Source organism: Diadema antillarum, unplaced genomic scaffold, assembly GCF_040938485.1.
Source record: "Diadema antillarum isolate AM-2024a unplaced genomic scaffold, OU_Dant_1.0 seq00002278_RagTag, whole genome shotgun sequence".
Lineage (NCBI taxonomy): Eukaryota > Metazoa > Echinodermata > Echinoidea > Diadematoida > Diadematidae > Diadema > Diadema antillarum.
The window spans coordinates 152,763-175,004 of record NW_027272903.1 but is presented as its reverse complement, the minus strand read 5'-3'; the positions used below and the strand labels follow the sequence as shown (position 1 = coordinate 175,004).

General features: G+C 39.0%; 1 protein-coding gene across 1 annotated transcript in view; it reads right to left on the bottom strand.

The window, feature by feature from the left end:
• Positions 1 to 9,366: 9,366 nt before the first annotated feature.
• The window catches only part of LOC139714457 (sorting nexin-29-like), a 43,480-nt gene continuing 30,604 nt past the window's right edge, over positions 9,367 to 22,242 (bottom strand). The window contains exons 8-18 of the mRNA XM_071626167.1: positions 19,318 to 19,417; positions 18,535 to 18,605; positions 16,589 to 16,652; positions 15,567 to 15,695; positions 15,020 to 15,108; positions 13,949 to 14,021; positions 13,297 to 13,500; positions 12,635 to 12,731; positions 11,792 to 11,932; positions 10,873 to 11,012; positions 9,367 to 9,595 (exon numbers count right to left, since the gene is read on the bottom strand). Coding sequence (XP_071482268.1) covers positions 9,496 to 9,595; positions 10,873 to 11,012; positions 11,792 to 11,932; positions 12,635 to 12,731; positions 13,297 to 13,500; positions 13,949 to 14,021; positions 15,020 to 15,108; positions 15,567 to 15,695; positions 16,589 to 16,652; positions 18,535 to 18,605; positions 19,318 to 19,417 — 1,208 coding nt within the window. The 3' untranslated portion in view covers positions 9,367 to 9,495. The remainder of the gene's footprint in view (positions 9,596 to 10,872; positions 11,013 to 11,791; positions 11,933 to 12,634; positions 12,732 to 13,296; positions 13,501 to 13,948; positions 14,022 to 15,019; positions 15,109 to 15,566; positions 15,696 to 16,588; positions 16,653 to 18,534; positions 18,606 to 19,317; positions 19,418 to 22,242) is intronic.

Sequence of the window (22,242 nt, the reverse complement as noted above, 5' to 3'; positions counted from 1 at the left end):
ATACACTGGAAAGCTATGTGAGATGGGAGAATACCTTTTTAATTTCGCTTAAATATTACATTTTAAAAAGAGCATAAAGTTGTTTGTGTTGTCACACATGTGTAGAAAATGACGGTGTAGGATTTGGTTACAGTTCGCTATTCCAAAGGTTCTTTTCTTACTAAAGTACGTTACTCCGAAGGCTCCTTATTCCGAAGTTTCGCCATTCCCGGTATTCCGATGGTTTGTTTATCTGAAGGTTCGCATTTCTGAAGAATCATTATTCACCATGGATTAACGATATTTTTGTAGTGTTCCGATTAATGAACGTTGTGAATTCCTATCATGTTCGGACTAACGAACCGTATAAGAATGAGAATAAGGACATTTTATTATCGGATTAACGAACCTTTGTTATGGAATAACGCCAAAATGTGCTTAATATTTCATTTCCGAACTATTACGGACATTTATTTGTATCAGAATCTGTGTGTTTTGTATTAAAGGACTTCGGAACAATGAAACAAACCTTATCTGAATTCAGATTATTGTATTACAATAATGCAAGTTCCCCTCGGAAACTGTGCGTGATACATGGAGTGAACATTCAATGATGCGTTCGCTCATGCAGAGACGCTTTAAAAATGCTTGTTCCGCTACGCATTTTCGAATGCGATCCGCATTTCGTTAAAACGGAGCACATTTCCTTTATTTTTCTTTGTCAGTGGTGCTCAGAAAATACTTCGTGATAACGAAAATTTTGTTATAACCGTCTTCGTTATAAGCGAATTTGGTACCATAGACTTTAATGGCGATATATGGGACAGAAGTTTTGCTTCGTTATAACGAAATTTCGTTATAACCGTGTTCGTTGTAACGGGAGTGCACTGTATCTTTATTTGTGTTCTTCGTCTCTGTCTTAATTTCCTCTCTTTGCATTGTTTCATCAATTTTGTAACTATTTTACTGTTATACCGTTAACGCTCATTTCAGAATTGCCCTACTGCATCATTGGGCATTAACAACTATAAATAATAAGAATGTGGGAAGAGATTGTCACCTCCTTGGTATGATCACCGCAGAGCATTACCTCCCTTGACAATTACTCCTTATTAAAATTAGGCTCCAAACAGTCACCCCTCTTACAATAACTCTCCCCCAGAAAATTACGTTTCTCATTGTTATTTTCGAACAACGTTTGCTATTTGAATTGAAAAAAAAAAACATTTTTTCACTACATATCGTCTGGTTTTGGTTGAGACCTAACTTCAGGTTTTAAACATCTTTTGGGTGAGAAAATTAGAAACCCCTTACGAAATATTAAAGAGCATGTTATTCCAAGAAGGATTCAAGTTTTTGTGAAAAAAAATACTCTTGAAATGGCCGGGATAAAACAGAGCAGCCCTATAATGTAAAAAGGATTCTGTCAACTACAACTCTCTAGAGATCTATTAAAAAAGAGGATGCAGGACAAAAGACTTCGTTAACAACTAGGGGTGTTTTGTAAAAAAAAAAAAATACCGTTAAACTCGTAATATTTTACTCTTTCTAATCAGTCTAACTTATATTTGAACTGGATTAACATTTAATTTGAAAACTAGCACAATTCTCCTTGTATGTAAAACAAGCTGTAATCTTACTCTTATGACAGATTAGGGCACCGTTTGATAAAAGTTGCCAGTTATGACATCTTGTTAGTCTCTAATAATTTCAATAAAACCATGGGTTCTGCTTGATTGATAAGCTCGAGTCACCGACTTGTTACCATGGACCTGCTTTGATCGACCTACAACGATTGGTAATTGTGTGGAACTGACAGCTTGTCAGGACTGACTTCATAAAACCGTGCCCGGATCCTATCAGAAATTATGGCTTTATATCGAAGGGCCCCTCGCTAATGTTAATAAGGAAATATGAATTGCAGTGAAATCAACTCTCCTTTTCTTATGTTTATCTTCTAATGTGTTATAACGGTAGAAAATGACAAGCCAAAAGAGTAAATGATGACAGTGTAAGAGAAAGGTGCATCTTCTGATATGGTGTTATGAACTTATGGAAAAATTAAAAAGGGTGGTACTTCTTTCGGGGGGCGGGGAGGGAGGGTTGTCCAGGAGGTAAGTATCAGGAGGGGGTGGGGGGGGGGGGGTGGTAGTAATCCGGGTGGTAGTTATCCGGGGGGGTAGTTATCCGGGTGGTAGTTATCCTGGGGGTAGTTATCCGGGGGGTAGTTACCCAGGGGGTAGTTCTCCGGGGGGTAGTTATCCAGAGGGTAGTTATCCGGGGGGGGGGGGGGGGGGGGGGGGGGGGGGGTAGTTATCCAGGGGGTAGTTATCCGGGTGGTAGTTATCTGGGGGGTAGTTATCTGGGGGGTAGTCATCCAGGGGGTAGTTACCCAGGGGGTAGTTATCCGGGGGGGTAGATGTCCTAAGGGTAATTGCCCTTGGGGGTAGTTGCCCTAGGAGGGTAGATGACCGGGTGGTAGTTGTCCTAGGGGGTAATGGCCCTGGAGGGTGATTGCCCTAGGAGGGTAGTTGTCCGGGGGGTTGTTGCCCTAAGGGGGAATAGACCTGGGGGGTAATTATCCGGGTGGTAGTTATCCGGAGGGTAGTTGCCCAGGGGGTAAGTGCCCGGATACGGTGTGTGAACAATGCTTACCGTAGTCATTACAAAGATATTTTACACAAAGGCATCTTTACGCATTGTTAAGTGTATATATATCTACATTGTTGGCACAATCACATGATATCATCAAGGGGTATTTCCCCATGCAGACTGTTAATTTGGCGGATGAGTACATGAGAAAAATTGTCCATGCAGTTTGGAGTCGAATCAACAATCTACAATGTCCATATGTTTCACTCCAGCTCACCTTTGTATGAAAAAAGGAATAACACATAATAGTATGTATTTATATATCTTCAGAGTCATTATGAGAAATTGTTAAAAAAGAGATCATGTTTGCCCTAACGCATTCACAACATCTGTTGAGAATATTAGAGCTGGTTTATGTACAGAAATAGCACTGCATCCTCATGCTTTTCACATGGATGATTTGACACTTTGATTAAAAACTCTCTCTTAATCAACATTCTCACATTACAAGCATCCTACAGTTGCAACCAACTGCTTTCATGCAACAGCAAACAAGTTCTGCCAGTAGTTCAAACTTTTATCGAGCATCATTGATCATTTTGCGTAGATATATTTAGCAGACATCTTAAAAAGACTGCTCAACTTGTTATCCTGTTACTCTTGTCATTTTCTGACAACCTTTCAGGTAAACTTGACATGGTTTCACATTATTCTTAAATCAGGGCTCAACATTTTATAGCAGTGGTACAGTGGCCCGGTGGCCCGGGCCCACTAAAAATTTATGTTGGGCTGCCAAATTTTTAAAAAAGTTATCTTTTTGGGTGGCCCTATCGGGCAACTAAGATTTAGAATGGATTGTTACGTTTCCTTTCATTATGAGACACGTAAATTCAGAATTCAAAGATTTTAGTAGAACAAACAGGCCACCAGAGACAAATTTTAGTGTTGAGCCCTGCTCAGTTCCTTTTCAATGGTCTTTACCAGATAATCTAATGGTGCCATGTAAATCAATCACAATTAACATGCACACAGAGCATATGCAGTGGAGTTTGAATGTTTCAATGCCAAAAATATTCTAAACAACCTCATAATGAAATATGGCAGCAAGCCACAATATACATACAGTGTACATTACATCAGTGGGCAATTTGCATCCTCTTCTAATCCACACTGCATATTTTTAACCTGTTAAATGCTTTCACTTCTACACAGATAAGGCATATCCAAAAATCAAAGCCACCAATTTGCGGATTGAATGTTACATCTGCCACCAATATAACTGATTGCGATTGCACATTTCCCTCAGTATCGTACCTTAAGTAGACATACATTTTTAAGTGGAACTCTACAGCTTTTGAAATTGAAGCTACGGATGCCTTTTGGCACACGGAGACATAAATATCAGAAGGAAAATTACCAACTCAACATTCATGGTTACCAAAAATAAAAGTATTAAACGCAAACAAAGAGAAACTGAGCAGAAATGTATGTTATTCATAAGTGAAAAATTGAGCAAATTTTGATGGGATTACAGAAATCCCATTTTCTTTGCTCAATTGTTCACATATGAATAACAAAATAAAAGTAAACAAAAAATAAAACAAAACAATAAACTAATTGGGTATGGTGTGATCTGAGATTTCCTGTACTCAATGAGACCAGTATGATGCTACACAAACACATTGAGTTGCATGCTGACAAGATACAAGTTACAAACAGAAAATTACTTTAAGAGAAGAAAGAAAGAACAATTTCTTTGGGTTTTTGAGAGAAACCTCTCTTTAAACAGAAATGGGTTGCCAACGTACTCATTAATACCCTGTTGCATATTCTTTATTTTCGAAATTAGCGACTGCAGTGAGCAATCGCTACCATAGCAACAGGATTTGATTGTTGCCATGGTGATGGTCATTGCTGCTGGACATTCTGAAAATTACTTCCCTCCCCTCTACTCCCATCCCACCCACCCCCCCCCCCCCAAAAAAAATAAATAAATCAGCAATTCACATATTTGTCGCTGGAGTGACAAGACCTTGTACCTCAAGTTCTTATGAAAATCACTTTATGGAGCAATTGTTCGATAATCAGTTACAAAGCGATGTCCTGTCCAAATCCTAGGTGGCCTACCCCCCAAAAAATGAAGCCCCCATGGCATGCCAAAGGAAAGACCATAGCATTTGTTACAGTGTTTGGCTGCCATGTTGTTGTTGTTGTTGTTGTTTTTTTGCTCTCCAGAACATGTGGCATTTTTGAGAAACAAGGTTTGTTGCCCCTACAGCAATGGTATGCTGTTTCATGAGGTACAAACAGAACATGAAACATTTAGACATGCATAATGTGCAATCGTGCACTTTGGACCAACAAAACAGTGATATCACATCTACTGTAGTCTCCACAGCACATATTCACAACAAATCTATACAAAATATTTGAACAAAAAATCTTCCTATTCATTGTTACGAAAAAAAAATATTCTTTGCATACCACACCACGGCAACAGAACATAAAGTAAGGCAAGATTGTCTATGAATGAAAAATAAATCTATACACTTGTATATCACTTGATGCCGCATGCACGCAATAAAATTGGAAGAAACACACTTTCACTGATTTTCCAAAATGAAAATAACAGGATCAAGAGTAGCATGTTTGGTTGTTATGTCTTGTTTCCATATACATTGCATCTCTCCACTATTCCAAACAGATGATCAAAGAATGTTAAAGCTGGACATACAGAATACTCTTGAGAGTGGGAAGGCAAGTAACTCAGTGGAAGCTTGAATAAAAGGATTTGCTCATTTTTCAGAACTTTACTCAAAGAGTGCATGTAGTAGCCCCTTCCACTTATAACAGGTACCTTGAAAAGTGTCAATATACATCACAGAGCAAGTGTCTTTACTTGTGCATATTTGTGTGCTTGCAGTACATTTGTTCTTGTCAAATGAAACAGCATCAGACATTACAATTGTAAGTAGGCTCTATGTGCAAATTCAAATAAAATAATATGCTATGTCGTCACAGCATAGAGATCCGAGTTGTTCTAGCAAGCCACTAATTTTTGTTAATTTCACCACAACCCCGCTGACTTTAATAGTCGAAGCTTTGTATTAAAGAGGAGATACGGTTTACAAAACACTATCGTTTGTGCGTGTTCAACATCTTTTTCCTTCGTACGGAGACTACTGCAATATTCACAGCTTTCAGCCAAGATCAAATGATGAGTCCTGCTTGATTTGTAAACATATTCTGGCTACTCAAATCGCAGAGTTCACAATGACAGTACAGTCTGAGGAAGGTGCAGAGTATGCAACTAGTTATCATCCTGACCATCGTACCATTCTCGTAAAATATGAACTTCATATCAAAGTTAGGAATATAACATCACCCACAAATGAACAAGAAAGCTCTGATAGCAATGAGACTTACAACTCAGGGGAACAGAGAGTTCTGGTGGCATAAACTATCCCCCATTTCACACACCACCAAAATATCTCTTATAATCATGATTACAATCTCTATTCAAAGGACCGTGATTGAAATCGAAATATTTCTTGCATCTGAACGTAAATGACTGTAATTACAATTCTAGAATCTTGATAAGCAATCAAGGTCCGGAGATGTTTTCCAATCTTGATTGGCTTGATCCATGGTGCCCACTTCCCATCTGAAAAGCTTGACTTCCAAAACATGATTGAGGTGGATCTTAGCTCGACCCTACATCTGTATATGTACTTCAGCCCATAGATCATGCAAAATGTAATGTGATGTTCCTGCACTTCATAAGCTAGCACATGCTTTGCAGGTTTGACAGGTCAAAAACTCTATCTAATCAAGATCACAATCACAAGTCATAACATAATTACAAGAGGGATTTTTCTATCATCTGAAAGAGTTCAATTTTGAACATTCGAATGCCTGAAAGGTCCAAAATTCAAAACACAATTACAATCACAATTCATAAAGATGGTTACAAGAGAAATTTTTCTATTGTCTGAAAAAGCTCTATGTCATCTTTGTAAATAGTAACAATACTCCTTACATTGTCACCTCACAATACAAACTCAATACGGGATAGAAACTGAGTAATGTTTGAATTACAATCGTACCTGTAGTGTTGTTGTGTTTGGACATTTTCACTTCTAAAAGATGACCAGCCTTCAGTCATTCACAAATCTCATTTACTTTGATCTCACAACAAAGCCTAATCTCTTGTAGCAAAGTCACGCTAGAATAGACAATGCAAGTCTTAAACTTAACAGGCTATTGGGATAAAAGCTGTGATTACAGAACAGATATATGGTAAATAGTCAGGTATAGCTACTCATAAAGAAACCTTTTCTGTTCATTGACTTTACTGGTCATTTGTCAGGTCACAGTCAGCAATGTGTCAAAGACGGATGCATGGGTACATACAACAGATGCCTGACAAAACTTATACAATGGTACATGCTACACAAGTTGGCATGATTCTATGTCAAACATTTAATACTGAAAAATTGCAAGAGCATGATGTCATAATTATCTCATAATGCAGATGTAACTCCAATCCACTCCTTTGGCTCCAAAACACATAAGAATATGGAAGGCTTGCATGATAAAATCCATGTAGCATTGGAGAACAATGCCATCACCAGTTTACACCATAGCTTGATTCAAGTGATAAGGAATAACAAATTTGCAACTTTCTTAGCATAGGAAGATGAAAGGGAGTTGAAAAACAATATGGCATACCCATCAGTATTTGTAATGAAGTCACTCACATTTCTCCCCACTTATGTGTCCACACTTGCATAATTGGGACATGGCTTATCCCAAGTGGCTTTGTTATCAGTGTAGACAGCTTTGCAACAAGCTCACTGAAAGATTTAGAATGCTCACGACTTTGCAAAACAAAGATGATATTTCTTTTTCTGCGAACTAAAACTTAGATGCAAAAGTAACAGCTGTTGTGGAAATTTGATCCCTCACTTTGAAAGCTTGAAAGGGTTGCAAAAGAGCAATTTCTGCTTTGAATACTATACAATCATCCAGACTCTAATAAAGCATGACAAGTCTAACTTAATTTCCAAATTGAAACCTAATGGAATTGCAAGGCATGCAGTACTAAGTGCACTGCAAGTAGGAGTTCATTACTTGCAATAGTGACAAGGAACGCTGCAGTAGACTATGATAGCAGCAATGCTACTGGTAAGTACATGAAAGGGAAACCCTGTCTTCTGGCCGAACCCACTTTCTGAGTCAGTGCTGGCAATTTCTTCTTCATTTTTTTTTTTTTTTGAACATGTTTCAGTCTATGTCCTGTATATGTGATGTCAAGAGCAAGTTGGTGGATTCAGTTGTTGTCAGCAGTGTAGCACAGAAGGCAAATACAATGCAGTGCAATTCTTGGGTAAAAACAGCGCATATGTACCACAGTCTGGTGGTACGTTCCATACATTGGTCCCTATTTGAAGTTATCATGTAACAAAACATAAAGAAAACCTCAGACCAACCTGTAAAACAATTGAGAAAGTCTACATTATAAGAATATATGTCTAGTCCATTGGAAGTACATTCTTCTTTCTGTAAAATGTTTGCACAAATGGTCCCTTTTATTTCAATCCCTCCTACCACCAAAACCAACTTGTCACTGATTTTTCATTGCACATTACAATGATTTTCATCCCCAACACTTCCCTTAGCCAAAAGTCTTTTGTCACACAAGTTCTTGGTCCTGTAGTACATGTGAAACAGGTGGAAGAAAAACAAAAACAAAAAAACTTGCTGATCTAACTTGCAAATTCCTGACCTGCACTACATAGAGTGCAATAAATACTTGTGAGCCATTCAAGACACAGCATGGGGTTTGTCTAACAGTCACTGCACTCTCCAGCCTGGCCAGGAGTGTGGTGAAATGTGCATTCACAAAGACAACTTAATATTGTGCCTTATGACCATGTGTTTTGTTTCCTGTTTTCAATGGCTTGTTAAGCCATACAGTACCTCTCATTGTAAAGAATTGAAACTGTAGTGCCAACAATACCAAATCATAGTGCTACATAGTCTTGAACCACCATTGGAGTAAGACAACTTACTGGAAACTTTCCAGAAAGTCAGTGAGGGCACAAACAGGTATAAGTATAACCAAAAAGATCTTTTGGGCTAGAGGCAGCCACAGCCCCAGCGAGATTAGTGGTCTACAGCAAAGTTCTGCCTGTGAGAAAAGGTTTAAAGCCTACTTACACATGTAGCTTTGTGCGGTATGTATGAGACCACTTTAGACCTGGTAACCAGTACAGTCATGTGCCATGGTCTGCAACTAATTTCCTCTTTTTTCTTTTTTGATGGAGGTGACAAACTTCTTCCTTTATACCCTTCCAGAAATCTGTATCCAACAATGATTTCACAATGACTTCACATCACACTGCACAACTTGTAAAAAATACCCATACTGCACAGATCATAGCGGAACTGTGCAGTAGTCATTTTGACACGAAGCAGGCAATGAATTTCTCCCATCTAGTCGCTGGTGGTGCACAAAAAAAATTGTAAATCGACGAGGTGTAAATCATTAAAGCTTGATATCGTTGGTCTCTATGCAAAAACCAAACATTCATGCATTGTGAAAACATTCATTGCTTGGTCCAGTCAGGAGTCACAGTCCCATATGTACACTTACTTGTGAGCTTGTGTATGCAGTGAACAGTAAGTTTTATACAGTCCATTTAACAGAGAATACAAATTCTTGTGTTAGCACTTCAGTCTCGCAGACTGTGTGGAGGAGCAAAAAGCACCTTTAAGAGTCTATTTGTGCAAGTTGTCGTCATCTCGTAACGAATTGTCCCAGTGCCCAAGGCGGCTCGGCTTCCTACGTCCATTGCATCAGCAGTGAAGGCTCTGGCATCAGGCGGCCACTCGAGTGGTTATGTGTAGTCTCTCGTCAAGTCAGAGACCTTCGTAAGTGGGCGTCTCATTGCCTCTCCTCCCAGCCATCAAACGTGGCTTGCTCCCGCTGCCTTTACTCGATTTCCTTCCCATGCTGTCTCTGCAGATGAAGAGAGAACATGCCATGATGAAATAAACTTACATTAAAGGACAAGTTCACCTTCATAGACATGTGGGTTGAGTGAATGCAGCAATATTAGTAGAACACATCAGTGAAAGTTTGAGGAAAATCAGACAATCCGTTCAAAAGTTATGAATTTTTGAAGTTTCTGCTCAGTCACGGCTGGATGAGAAGACTACTATAGCTTGTGATGTCATATGAGTACAACTATATAAAGAAAGTATAAAGAAAATTCAAGATATTCTCACACTTCTCACTTAATAAAAGAACACTCGACTTCTCTCTTTCAGAAGTCAGGGGGAATAATATTACCCCTAACATAAGTCAGTAACAAGTCGAAGAAATGTGCACTTTATTCAAAAAGTGAAATTTTGTGAAATTCTCTTTTTATTTTCCTTATATCGTTGTACGCATGTGACATCATACACTATAGTAGTCTTCTCCTCAAGCAGTGATTGCACAGATATTTTAAAAATTCATATCTTTTGAACGGATTGTCGGATTTTCCCCAAACTTTCACTGATGTGTTCTACTAATATTGTTGCCTTCACTCAATCCACATGTCTATGAAGGTGAACTTGTCCTTTAAACAAGTGTGCAATCAAACCAATCAGTGTCAAATGCCAGATGGAGTTTGATTTTGGTGATTCCTGGATCCTAATGTACCCAAATTTCCTGTAATCATGAGCTCTGATCTAAAAGAGACTTTGAAGCACAGAGAACTGAAAGAAGACTAGAGCCGGAGTATTGGTCTTAAAAAGGACCCACTCATTCTATGAACAATATGAAACAACAGGCATCTAAGCTGGTCACTATGGAAACGTTAAGTAAACGCACAATATGGTCTCAATGTCAGAATGAATCAGATGTTAGAAATGGTTAACCACACATCCTTCACACATCCTGAATACGTCATACTTCTCATACCGTAAAAGTGAAAATTTTTGTGGTGTTGAAATTTTTGCACATTTCGCGCAACCAAAAACTAGCACGAAAAAAACCACGCTAATATTTTTTGTGTGCCATATGTTTGTGTAGTTGATGTTTTGATTCCGTGTAATTATAAACACGCGATACTCACCTTACCCAGCCGAGCGCAAAAAATTACTCATGTATAAATATCCACTTTTACAGTACTCCATGGATGGAATCGAGGGCTTCTTTGCTGAGGGTTTCTGTGAATTCTAGCTGCTTGTACATACTAGAAATACTTGATAAAATGTGTCACTGCAACTTGTCTTTGATTCGTCACTCACCCGAAGAACGGAATCAGCGAAATGAGAGTCTCTTTGCTGGGTGTTTCTGTCAGCTCAAGTGAATTCTGCACACAAAAATTGATCACCAGCCTCAGATAGTGCTGCAGCTTTTTCCGCCTCTCCTCGACGAATTTTACATCCTACATAACAAGAAGAAGACAAATATAACACTTGAGTAAGGGTGTGGACTCCATTACCCATGAAAGAGTACTGGATGAGAAAAAACTGACGATGATGTACATACAAGTTCATGGTATTGCTTTTTAGTCTTTAATGGGTAACTCTGCTTTAGAGTAAATCTGCTGTTAACATGAGTGAGGTTGAGAAAAATGAATTCATGAAAATATTAGCACAATTCATTAAAGCATCATGAAGACTAATACATTTTCTTGCTTTTCATGTCACTATATTTGTGTTTCAAAGTAGACACTGCTGCCTCTTCACCTTGCCTTTTTACCATATTCACTACCACATTATCAGCAGTCTTCCATGAAAGAACTTAAAATATATTGAATAAAGTGTGAGGTTTCTCAATGAATTTTGCACTAGAATTTTCAACCCCTTTCAGAAAATGATGTACATCTTTCTGTCCTAAAAAACACAGATCCATGCATCTTTGAAAAGCAACATTTCAATAGACATACATGTATTGTCCCTGGGGAGACAAGACCTTGTATCTCAAAATCATGAATTTTCAGGCAAGCAAAACACTTTTCCATTTTTGCAAAATAACATCAATATTGATATCAAATAATGTAGAAACATTTTTTGGATTACATATTTCAAAATTGATGAGTTTTAAAACTTAAATCAGTATCTTTGATACTCAAGACTGAGTTAGGATTTCTTATATATGACAATTGAGATATGAGGTCTTGTCACCCAAGGGATGACAAGGGCTGACAGCCAGCTGGAGTACCTTGTTGCCTACAGCCTTCTTCGGGGGGAACTCAAACGTGTTGATGACGGCGTGGGCTTTCTTCATCTTCTGGTGCAGCTCACGGAACTGGGAGTAGCGGCGGTAGACGTTCCACTCCTCATCGCGAATCCTCACATAAATCTTTAAAAAAAAATTATTTCCATACACATGAGTTCCTTTTTTTAAATATGATCTAAGAGTTAACATTTGGTGTTTCATAATACTTTTCCCAGAATTTACAGTTCTTCCCCTTGTTTTGGCATGTATAGGTGTATATAAACAAGGGTTTTTGCAAAGAGACATGCAGCTTGTACCTGTTTGGAACACACTTCTGATAAAGATGCCAGCTGGTTGCTCTATTTCTAGCACTGTCACATGAAGGCTGTTGTACAAACATATTTTTCTGTAATTTTTTTTTTTTTTTTTTTTTTTTTTTTTTTTTTTTTTTTGGTACAGCAATGGTATTCAGAATTGGATTCACTTCCACAATAAAACATCCACATTAGATAGATCTTTGTTCCTCTTTTATCTCATAGTGTGGTGATAACATACAGACCATGTAATCAAGGAACTAAGGAAGCCATGCTCTTGACATTTCCAAAGCTGGAGATTACTCTGATCAGAGAATGGCCTATTCTATCAATAACTTTCCGAGACTTAGGTGGTGCTTTCAATACTCTGCCATTTGTTATATCCTGATTGAAAGTGAAAATATATCTATCTGTCCACAAACAGGAAAAGACGTAAAAAAAAAACCATATCACACATAAATTTTTCTTGAGATGTCTCTCACGGCATGTGCTTCTATCACACACCAACGGAGATGGGATGTTGCTCCCTTACCTGGTAGACATGGAAGGCATCTTTCCCTTTCCCCCTCAGGAAGGCCGATGGGATCCACAGGTTAATGAGGGCCCTTGTGGCAGGGGCTAATGATGCTCTGTATGCCAGAAAATAATGGTGTTGGGACAGAGAAAGAAACTCTTTCACAACAAATGTAATAGGTGAACCTAAATTCTTACTTCAACACTTGTGACAAAACATTACTCATGCCCCTTAGTTGATGGATGAATTGCTATCTTTTGTCAAGAAGAAAAGGGTATCAAAACATTCTATGAACTTGAACACTACTCTTATAGCATTTCCCAATGTCATGGGGTTTGATTTAATCTATTTTGTCAAATGCTATCACACATGGTGTTTAAAGTACATGAAAACAAAATATTCACAGATAGACCTCTGGACGACATAAAATCATATTTTTGAACCTCTTTCAAAAAGCATCAAATCAAGTTATAGATCAGGAAAATGCAAGAATTCAGCTTCACAAAAAAAATCATAAATAGGGCATGCAGATGGAACAACAGTGTCCTTCATCTATGTGCGTAAAAAACTGGCTGTTATGCCCTTTTGGCTTAAATGTCATGAATCGAGACAACGTAAAACACCTATGCCACAGAAACAAAAGAATTAAATTATAGAATCACTATGGGCAAATGACTCACGTCTCTGAATCTGGTGAATTGACCTCGGAGTCGGACCGGTCCTCGGGCAGCGGCCCTCGCAGGTCGATAAGCTCCTCCCGCATCAGCTTGATGAGGGCGTCCTTCGCCTTGAGCTGACGGCTGAGGTAGTCATTGAACTCCATCAGCTCGCCGTGCATCTCAGCCACCTGGATCAGCTTGTGTTCGTACTGGGAGGCCTGCTCACTGCATACGTTAAACAGGATAGAAAGAGAGAGAGATTGATTGACATGGAGGGAGTAAGAGTGAGAGACAGAGACAGGAAGAGAAATATATACAAACAGGGAGAGACAGAGAGAAAGAAAGAGAATGAGAATTTCATAAAACATGATTATTTGCAGAATTGTTGATATCTGCATTGACCTGTTGCCTCTGACGGCTGGCTTTCACCAATAATTTCTGTCTGTGGGATTAATTTCCCTTTAAAAGCAATCCTGATTCGATATCTTCTGGAACTTACAGTACGTTGTCCTAACTTGGTGGGTATCACAAACGAATCAGTGCGTGAGAGTATATGTGTTTGTGGGTGTTGGTGCGTAATTCTGCTACAGCCAATGTTAGAGGGCATTTAGACACACAAAGACTGATGCATGCTAAAAATCTTGTGTTTATATGCTGTTCTTGAGGCTCCTACCTGTAGTCAATTTGTTTGGAACTTGGTTCTGGGATAGCAGGTTCTAGGTCCTCGGGCCTTGGGCCTGGTAAACCTGAAACAATGAGGAAAATAGATTAATTCAGACACATGCTACACCTGTATCCATCATTTTTTCATCATTTGTGTTTTCTTTTAAAGTAATGAAACAATCTTACAGCAGAGTGAGCTGCACAATAAAACATATCTATATATCCGCTCACATAATATATTTTGGTAGGGCATGTAAATGTGGACACCAAAATTGTAACCATATACATACTATTGGTCACAATATCTTAAGCTTATGTTTCCTTTATTAAACATTAACAATGCATAATGATAACAGTAGTATCATGGTCTATTTTCTTCAGTGACATCATCAATCTTCAAGTGAGCCATGTCATTATGATAAGCCCAGCATTGACAATCACCCAGAACACAAGGTGGAACTTTGAGGGCGTAAGACCATGTCAATGAATAAGTAAAATAGGCTAGAAACAAACACTGGACCTCTTGTTTCAGAGTCCACAGATCTACACTGTATGCCACTGTGCTCCTGCATTGTGCATTGAAGCAAGAGCTACACAGTCTGCTCTAAGTATCATTATCCTGAAGGAAGCACGATGCTACCTCGAAACACCACTGCAGTATATGCCACTGAAGCACTCAAAGTATAACTGGCGTATTGACCGATTCGGGTTTGTTGAGGGCAGCAGACAATTTGTGGCACTGGGCGCAGCCATGCGGTGTCCCAGCCGATCCCCCCTCCTCTCCCCCACCCCACGGGCAACATGTTTATTGCGCACTTGTAACAAAGGTTCACGCACTAAGCAAGCATTCGCGCACTCAGTACGACACGCCCATTGGCTAAAACAACCATGCATCAGTTTTTCATTCCGTGCGCCGAAGGGGGTGGGGGAGGGGGTCGGCTGAGACACCGCGTAATGGCGCTGCCCATACCAAAAATACACATAGCGCGTCACAGAATCGGTCAATATGGGAACTGTCTTCTGCATGCTCACATTCTGCACTTAAAATTACAACCTGTCAATGTCAACCATGAACTCTGACCTTCTATGGCTCCTGTTGACCCTTCCCTCCTCAGCATCTGGACAGCAGCTACGTATTTCTTCAGCTGATTTTTCAGGAGCTCATTCTCTCTGACAGAAATAACAACAATTACAGAATATCGTAATAAATATAATTGTCTTTGAAAAAGGTATTGGGGAATGAGAGTTGCAATTAAGTTCGAATATTCTAGCAGGGCCCTGTATATTTTGAAATGTTTAGTGTGAATATTTTTAGGCTGATTTCCTCAATGAGAATGAAAAAAAAAATTATAAAATGTCATGCATAAAGCTTGTTAAACAGTCATCAGAATATGAAAATAGATGATTTTTTTTTCTTTTTAAAGAATACTATGGTACAAAATATGGATTCAAATATGTAACATGATTTTTTCAAGATAACAGCTGGATATGTGTGGTAATGCCACCACAACTCAGGGAGTTGAGAAAGAGGAAATACTATGGAACACTGGCTTTTAACAGCTTTTGGCTGGTTTCTGGTTTACAGCGTGACAGGAATACTACATCAAAATGTCACATCAGATGAATACCTAGTAAGAGCCTGGACCTGGGAGTCTAGCTTCTCCTCACTCTCCTGTGTCTTGGAGCGGAGTTCTTCTAGCTGGCCTCTCAGAGAGGCTGAGTGTTCCATCTCACTGTCCAGTAGGGCTCGCAGAGATCTGAGGATAGATACACAGGGATACGAGCGAGAGAACTCGTGTGTTATCATGCAATGTCTGAATGCATTATTGGGTCTGAACTTACACTGCTGTATGACTATCAACATGATCCAGACATTGATCTTACTTTATACAAAAGAGGAGAAAATGTTGGCAATTACAAAGATGATATAATGATAAAAGAAAGCTAAAGACAATAATGCTAATACTACTGCAAAGTCAACATATGATGACAATGATGACACTTGTAATGATGATAACGATTATCATCATCATTTGAACTGTCAATGAGAATATAAACTAGACAAACAATTATATTCATATGTAGAAACCTGCCTGGTCAGACAGAGAAATATTATCATTATTATATTACTTATTTAGCCATACATACAAAATTGCAGTATATCATAGTTGTACAGACAATGTATCAATACATGCACATATAATCAAAATGTTAAGGAGTTACACGTGGGCCAGGCCTCACAGAAGTAGAATATAATATACTGAGTGATTAATGATACTGCATATGGCATATTGATCTCGCAAGCTATGCAAACTTTGCAAGTTGACTGACATGATGTGAAATACAGATGTATGAACAGCACTTCAAAATATTGCCCCTCTTGAAGTGAATAAAATGTACATTGTCTCCACTCCTGGAAAAAAAAAAAAAAAAAAAATATATATATATATATAACTTCTTGATAACCGCGTTTATGCTTTATGTCTCATCATGTTGCTTTGGTTCCAGAAGGAAAGTTAACCGCTCTAGAAAAAATTTCTAACAAGTCCTGATACTTGTTGATGTTGTGCTTAAGAAATGATATGCTGTTTGCAGTATGCCATGGACAGATTCCATGATTTTATGGCTGGAAGACAGCATTGCAACTCACCTGTTTTTCTCCAGGAGATCATCGCTACGATTCATGGCAGCCAGGAGGGCTTGTCTGAGGTCATCTGTAGCAGACAATGAGTAGGGAAACATCCCAAATCAAGTCTATAAAGGATATCATCCCTTAATTGTATATTACTTTACATAAAGATATTTTGGCCGCATTTCTTCGTCTCAGGCTGTAACTTGATATAGCAATCATATGATTCCAGCTGGGATCATTATAAACTACACACTACACAGATGACACTCTATATGTCTGCTAAGCTATCAGAAAACATAGAGAGCAGTAGAACGTACCATTTAGACAGTGGAACTCTTTGTGCATTTCATTTCTATCATAGCATGTACATCCTTAACTAACCCATATTGTACCATACTGTAAAAGTGGATATTTTTGCACGACTAATTTTTCATGCTCGGCGGAGAAAGAAGAGTTTCGCGTGTTCTTAATTTCGCGCGATCAAGACATCAACTGTTGGAACATACGGCAAGCAAAAATATTTGTGTGCTTTTATTTTCGCGCTAGTGTCTGGTTGCGCGAAATGCGCGAAAAATTTCCACACCGCGAAAATTTCCACTTTTACAGTACTTATATTCAGTAGCTAATTATCTGCTCATGCTCAAATGATCTGCTACAGGAAAATACACCTGTATGCCAGTTGATTCAGATGAAAATACAATGTATCATACACCATGTAAATTGTTTGTGATAAAGTTGTTATTTTACAAAAGTATGGGATCCTTATTCAAGTTTATCCTCTAACCCAGTATGAGTCAATGCAATCTGCTGTAACTTGCTATACGATAGCGTAATATTTGTTTCATAACCCCAAGGGAAGACAAAGGAGAAGAAGAAAAAGGAGGAGGAGGAGGAGGAAGTGGAAAGGAGAAAGAGGGGAAAGAAAAGAAAGGAGGAGGAAAGGCAGAGAAGGAGGAAAAGGAGGAGGAGTAGGAAGAGGAAGGAAGGAAAAGGAGGAGGAGAAGGAGTAGGAAGAGGAAGGAAGGAAGAGGAGAAGGAGGAGGAGTAGGAAGAGGAAGGAAGGAAAAGGAGAAGGAGGAGAAGGAGTAGGAAGAGGAAGGAAGGAAGAGGAGAAGGAGGAGGAGTAGGAAGAGGAAGGAAGGAAAAGGAGAAGGATGAGAAGGAAGGGGAAAAGAGGAGGAAAGGGGAAGGAGGAGAAGGAAGAGGAGGTGAAAGGAAAGGGGAAAGAGGGGGAGGAAAGGAGGAGGAGAAAAGGGGCGAAGGAGGAGGAAGAGGACAAGGAGAAGAAGGAGAAGAAGGAGGAGAAAAGAGGAGGAGGGGAAGAAGAGAGGAGGAGGAGGAGGAGGACAAGGAGATGGAGAAGAAAGAGGAGGAGGAGGAGATGATCTAACAGTCCTTCAATACAGGCCATTATGATACAACAGGGACTACATGGGCTGAATGACTCTATTAGCTGGCATTCTAGTTTTGGGACCTCTGTGCTGAGTGGAGGTAAAAAATCATATCACAGAATGACTGATGTACCCATGGGCACGCAAGAATACCATAGGTTATTCTGTTACTATGCTTCCTTCCCATACTGTACATCTGCTGACTTTACATGTACATGCTTTCTCCAGTAATCAGCATAGATGTTCTAAAACTGAATGCCGAGAGAACAGGGATTACACAATTCATGCGATCTCTTTTGTATCACCATGATATCGGTGTAGGGCCATGACACTGATACAGTGTCTGAGCGGCATATCTAACTTACCTTAACCCATTCAGGATGAGTCCCGAATATACTCCAGCATGTGTCTATGCGAAATGCGTGTTGCAGCAAAATCAACCCGTCCTCAACGGGTTAAGGGGTTCATAGGAAAATCTGCCAAATGTCTAGATACAACCAAATAGCTCGAAAATTTATAGCTGGGTGCATGGGCAGAAAAGAGTTGTAATAAATCATGGTGTCAAAGTTTTACCTGATGACATCGACTGGTATTGTGCTGTCAGACTCTCAGTTTCTTCCGTCCTGCTCAGCTCCCCCAGAGAGCTGCCAAAGATTAGAGAGAATAACTGCTTCATATATATATATATATATATATATATATATGTGTGTGTGTGCCCTCTACGTATTGATACCATTGCATGTAGTTTAGAACTGCAAATGAGGTTATTAGCAGTATTACAAGATAATGTACATAGGCCGATAGGTTTTCAATATATTAATTGCAGTGGGTCTGAAAGAACCTCTTGAAGTTGTACCCGATTATGTCTTCACCAAGCTTCGTTTCACTTTCTGTTCAGATAATAAAGGGTCACAGTTTACAAATGCAGTCATGTTTTGTAGCTCTAATTACAGGCCAGCCAAACAATCTCTCCTATGGCATTGTATCTCTCACTTACACCTGTTTGGTTTTTTTTTGTCCCTTAAAGAAGAAATCCACTCCAGAATTTTGTAAGGAAAGAAAAACAAAAATCCTCACAAAACAGTGCAAAAATGTTCAAAATTGCATGTAAAGAAATAAGGAAGTTTTGACATTTTGAAATTTCACAATTTTTTGGAAAACATTTCTTGACCAGTTATTATGAATTAGTATTAAAAAAAAAAACAAAACTTTATATTTGCCTCTTGAAAGATTCTCCTAGGATTTAAAGCTCAACCCCTTTTTTTACTCTAATCTACTCCACTGGCTCTTTTCTATTGGATAAGCAGTTATCAGCAGCTTTCCTTTTTCTATCGATGCTAACATCAAGTTACCAACCTTTCAGTGAGTCCCTTTTGGGCCAGGACCAGCCCCATGGTAGCATTCTCAGTTTCCGCTCCAAATGCTAGCACGCTGGAGTCATTGGACTGGATCTCATCTAGTGTGAAATAGAATCAAAAAGATTGCAAACAATGGAACCACATATAAATTTCAGGGGGCAGCACAAAGATCATTTTACTGCCATTGTGTGCACACTAAATATTGAGAGTTAAAGAAAGTCAGAATATTAGAATGAAGACCGTCCGTAAACAAAGATATTAAAGTACACAAAATATGACCATGAAATATGACATAAAGCAGGGGTTGTGTCTCCCGGATACTGATCTAGCTGTGGAAAATGACCTTTTTTTTTTATTATTTCCCAAAGACTTTGGGTCAAGATTTCAACATGGGCTTTGTGACATCTTGCATATATATGCAATTTCTCCAGATGGTATATGTCCCAGAATAGCAATTAGTGCCTGACTTACACATGCACCCTTCTAAAAATCATCTCAAATTGTTTAAAGGGTGCAGTGTATCATTAACCCATTGAGGACGGACTGATTTTGGTATAACCTGAGTTTCCCACACACACATGCCCGAGTATTCTCAGGACTCATCTTCAATGGGTTAAACATCTGTAAATACGATCCGTCAATATGTAAATACCATTCAGGAATGACACTGATAATACTCTGATATATCCAATCTTTGTAAAACCTGGCTTGGGACAGAGCTCCATATAATCTTCACTATCAAATGAATAACCCACACCCTCAATATCCACAGCCTTCACTACTTACACCGGACAGCAGAAAATACTGTGAGCAGAATAGTAACAAAATAAAGCTGATAAAAAAACAACAACAGCTACTGAAATGGAAATACAAATAAACAAACAACTTTTAAAGCCAAGATATCAAAGGGGTTCACACATTGGCCTACGACTTAAATCTTGGCATGAGTTCTTGTGGGGTGTATCAAGCTCATCATTGATTACAAAACAGTGAACGGCGACTGTAAGTGACATGTAATATCCTTGGAACAGTCCCAAAAGTCAATTAGACTTGTTACTCCATTTCCTCTCTTTCTGCAGTTCACCAAGCCTACTAGACTTGTGCAGCTGTATAACATGTCAATCTCTTTACTCTTGAAGGGGAAAAGTGATCACACGTCTTGTCTGCCCTTTGTGGTTTGTATACTTTAAAGGTACTGTTTACCATTTGGAGCAGTGATTTAAAAATGTTCAAGTTATCACATTTGATGCATATGTGTAGGTCAGTTGTGTCACAAAAGATCCTACAAAATAAGAATTTCACAATAAAGCCAAAAACACAAGGAGATATCACTGTTTTTCTTATTATACCTTAACTGTAGACGGTTTCGTCTCAAAATAACTTTATTATAACTACTATTCACATTTTGTATATATTTAACAATACTTAAAGACACTCAGTCGTGGCGAGTGGTTTGTGCGGCACGGAGACGAACGCAACACGCTGCCTCCCCCATTCTGTATCAAATGTAGTGACCCCCGAATGAGAATAGCGCTGGCTCAATGGGTCAGCGAAAATACGGTAGGCTACAAGAGAGCTCCCTGTGCTTATCTCCTAACCCAAAATGGCTGTCCCGAGAGCTTCCGAATGGACGCACACTCTCAGTGCGCATGCGCATGAAGAGAGGCCAAAAGAGCCACGCGTCTTCTGGCCTCTCTCCTCCAATCACCGCAGCTCGCGGTGACAATATTTGTGTACGATGCGTACACACACACGCACACACACACACACACACACACACACGCCGCAGCGTCTTCTGGCCTCTCTCCTCCAATCACCGCAGCTCGCGGTGACAATGTTTGTGTATGATGCGTACACACACACGCACACACACACACTTGTCTCAGTGGTAGCATTGTCCCACACGTTTATGGATATAGCACCGAGTCTGCCATTGCGCAATTGCACGCACAAACTTCGGTCGTTCGGAGTTTACGTACCATTAGGGATGGCGATCGGCTGCCTTTAACATTGATGATAATACAGATTCAAATCTTTACATTGGTTGTTTCTATCCCTAACTCACATTTTATAACTATTTGAAGCACTAAAGCTGGGTTTCTGTTTCATCTGCAAATGGTAAACAATGCCTTTAACTCATCCATTGCCTTTTTTCTTTTCTTTTTTTCTGTCTCTTACATGGAATATGATTGATAAATGCAATTGGCAAAGAAAGAAAGAGTAAAAAAACAACAACATGTGAATAAACCATTTAACTAACACACAAAGCAAGATACTCATGCTTGTATCAATGTCATGGTGACAATTTGTGCAATCATGAAAACAGTTATGCTCTTGTTTGTTTTTCTACTTCTTCTGAGTCACCATGATGAAGTCTCGTCAGTATGACGTAAAATCTTAGTGACTCTTGACAAGCAGCCAAAATTCACTGACACTCAATAGCACCTATTTAGTGATGAGTGTTGACACAAACAGAGCTGCCAATTTTTTTTCACACATGCTGGAAAAAAGCAAAACATGGATGCACAGCAAAAATAACACATTGTGAAGGAAAAACAAACCCCAAACTAAAACGAATACTGTTAGGCCAAATATTGGGCAATTGCACATACAGTTGTACTGAGCATAATAAATGACTTTTCAGAAAAGACACAGACACATTTTTTTTTTATTTAAGAAATATATAATGTGCTAAATTGGGATAAAGGACACAGATGACTGATTTAGAATAAATGGCTCAAACATTTTATTGGAAACTTGAGGTATGCCAAATCTTAATACTTTAGGTAAAAAACAAGTGATATCCTGTAGCATTCCTGCACAAAAAGTCAGGCAGGCACATTCCTGAGAGCTACATACAGCTTGCCAGACAGACAAGGAAATCGGTTTATTGTTGTTTTTTACAAGAACGTACATGTACTTC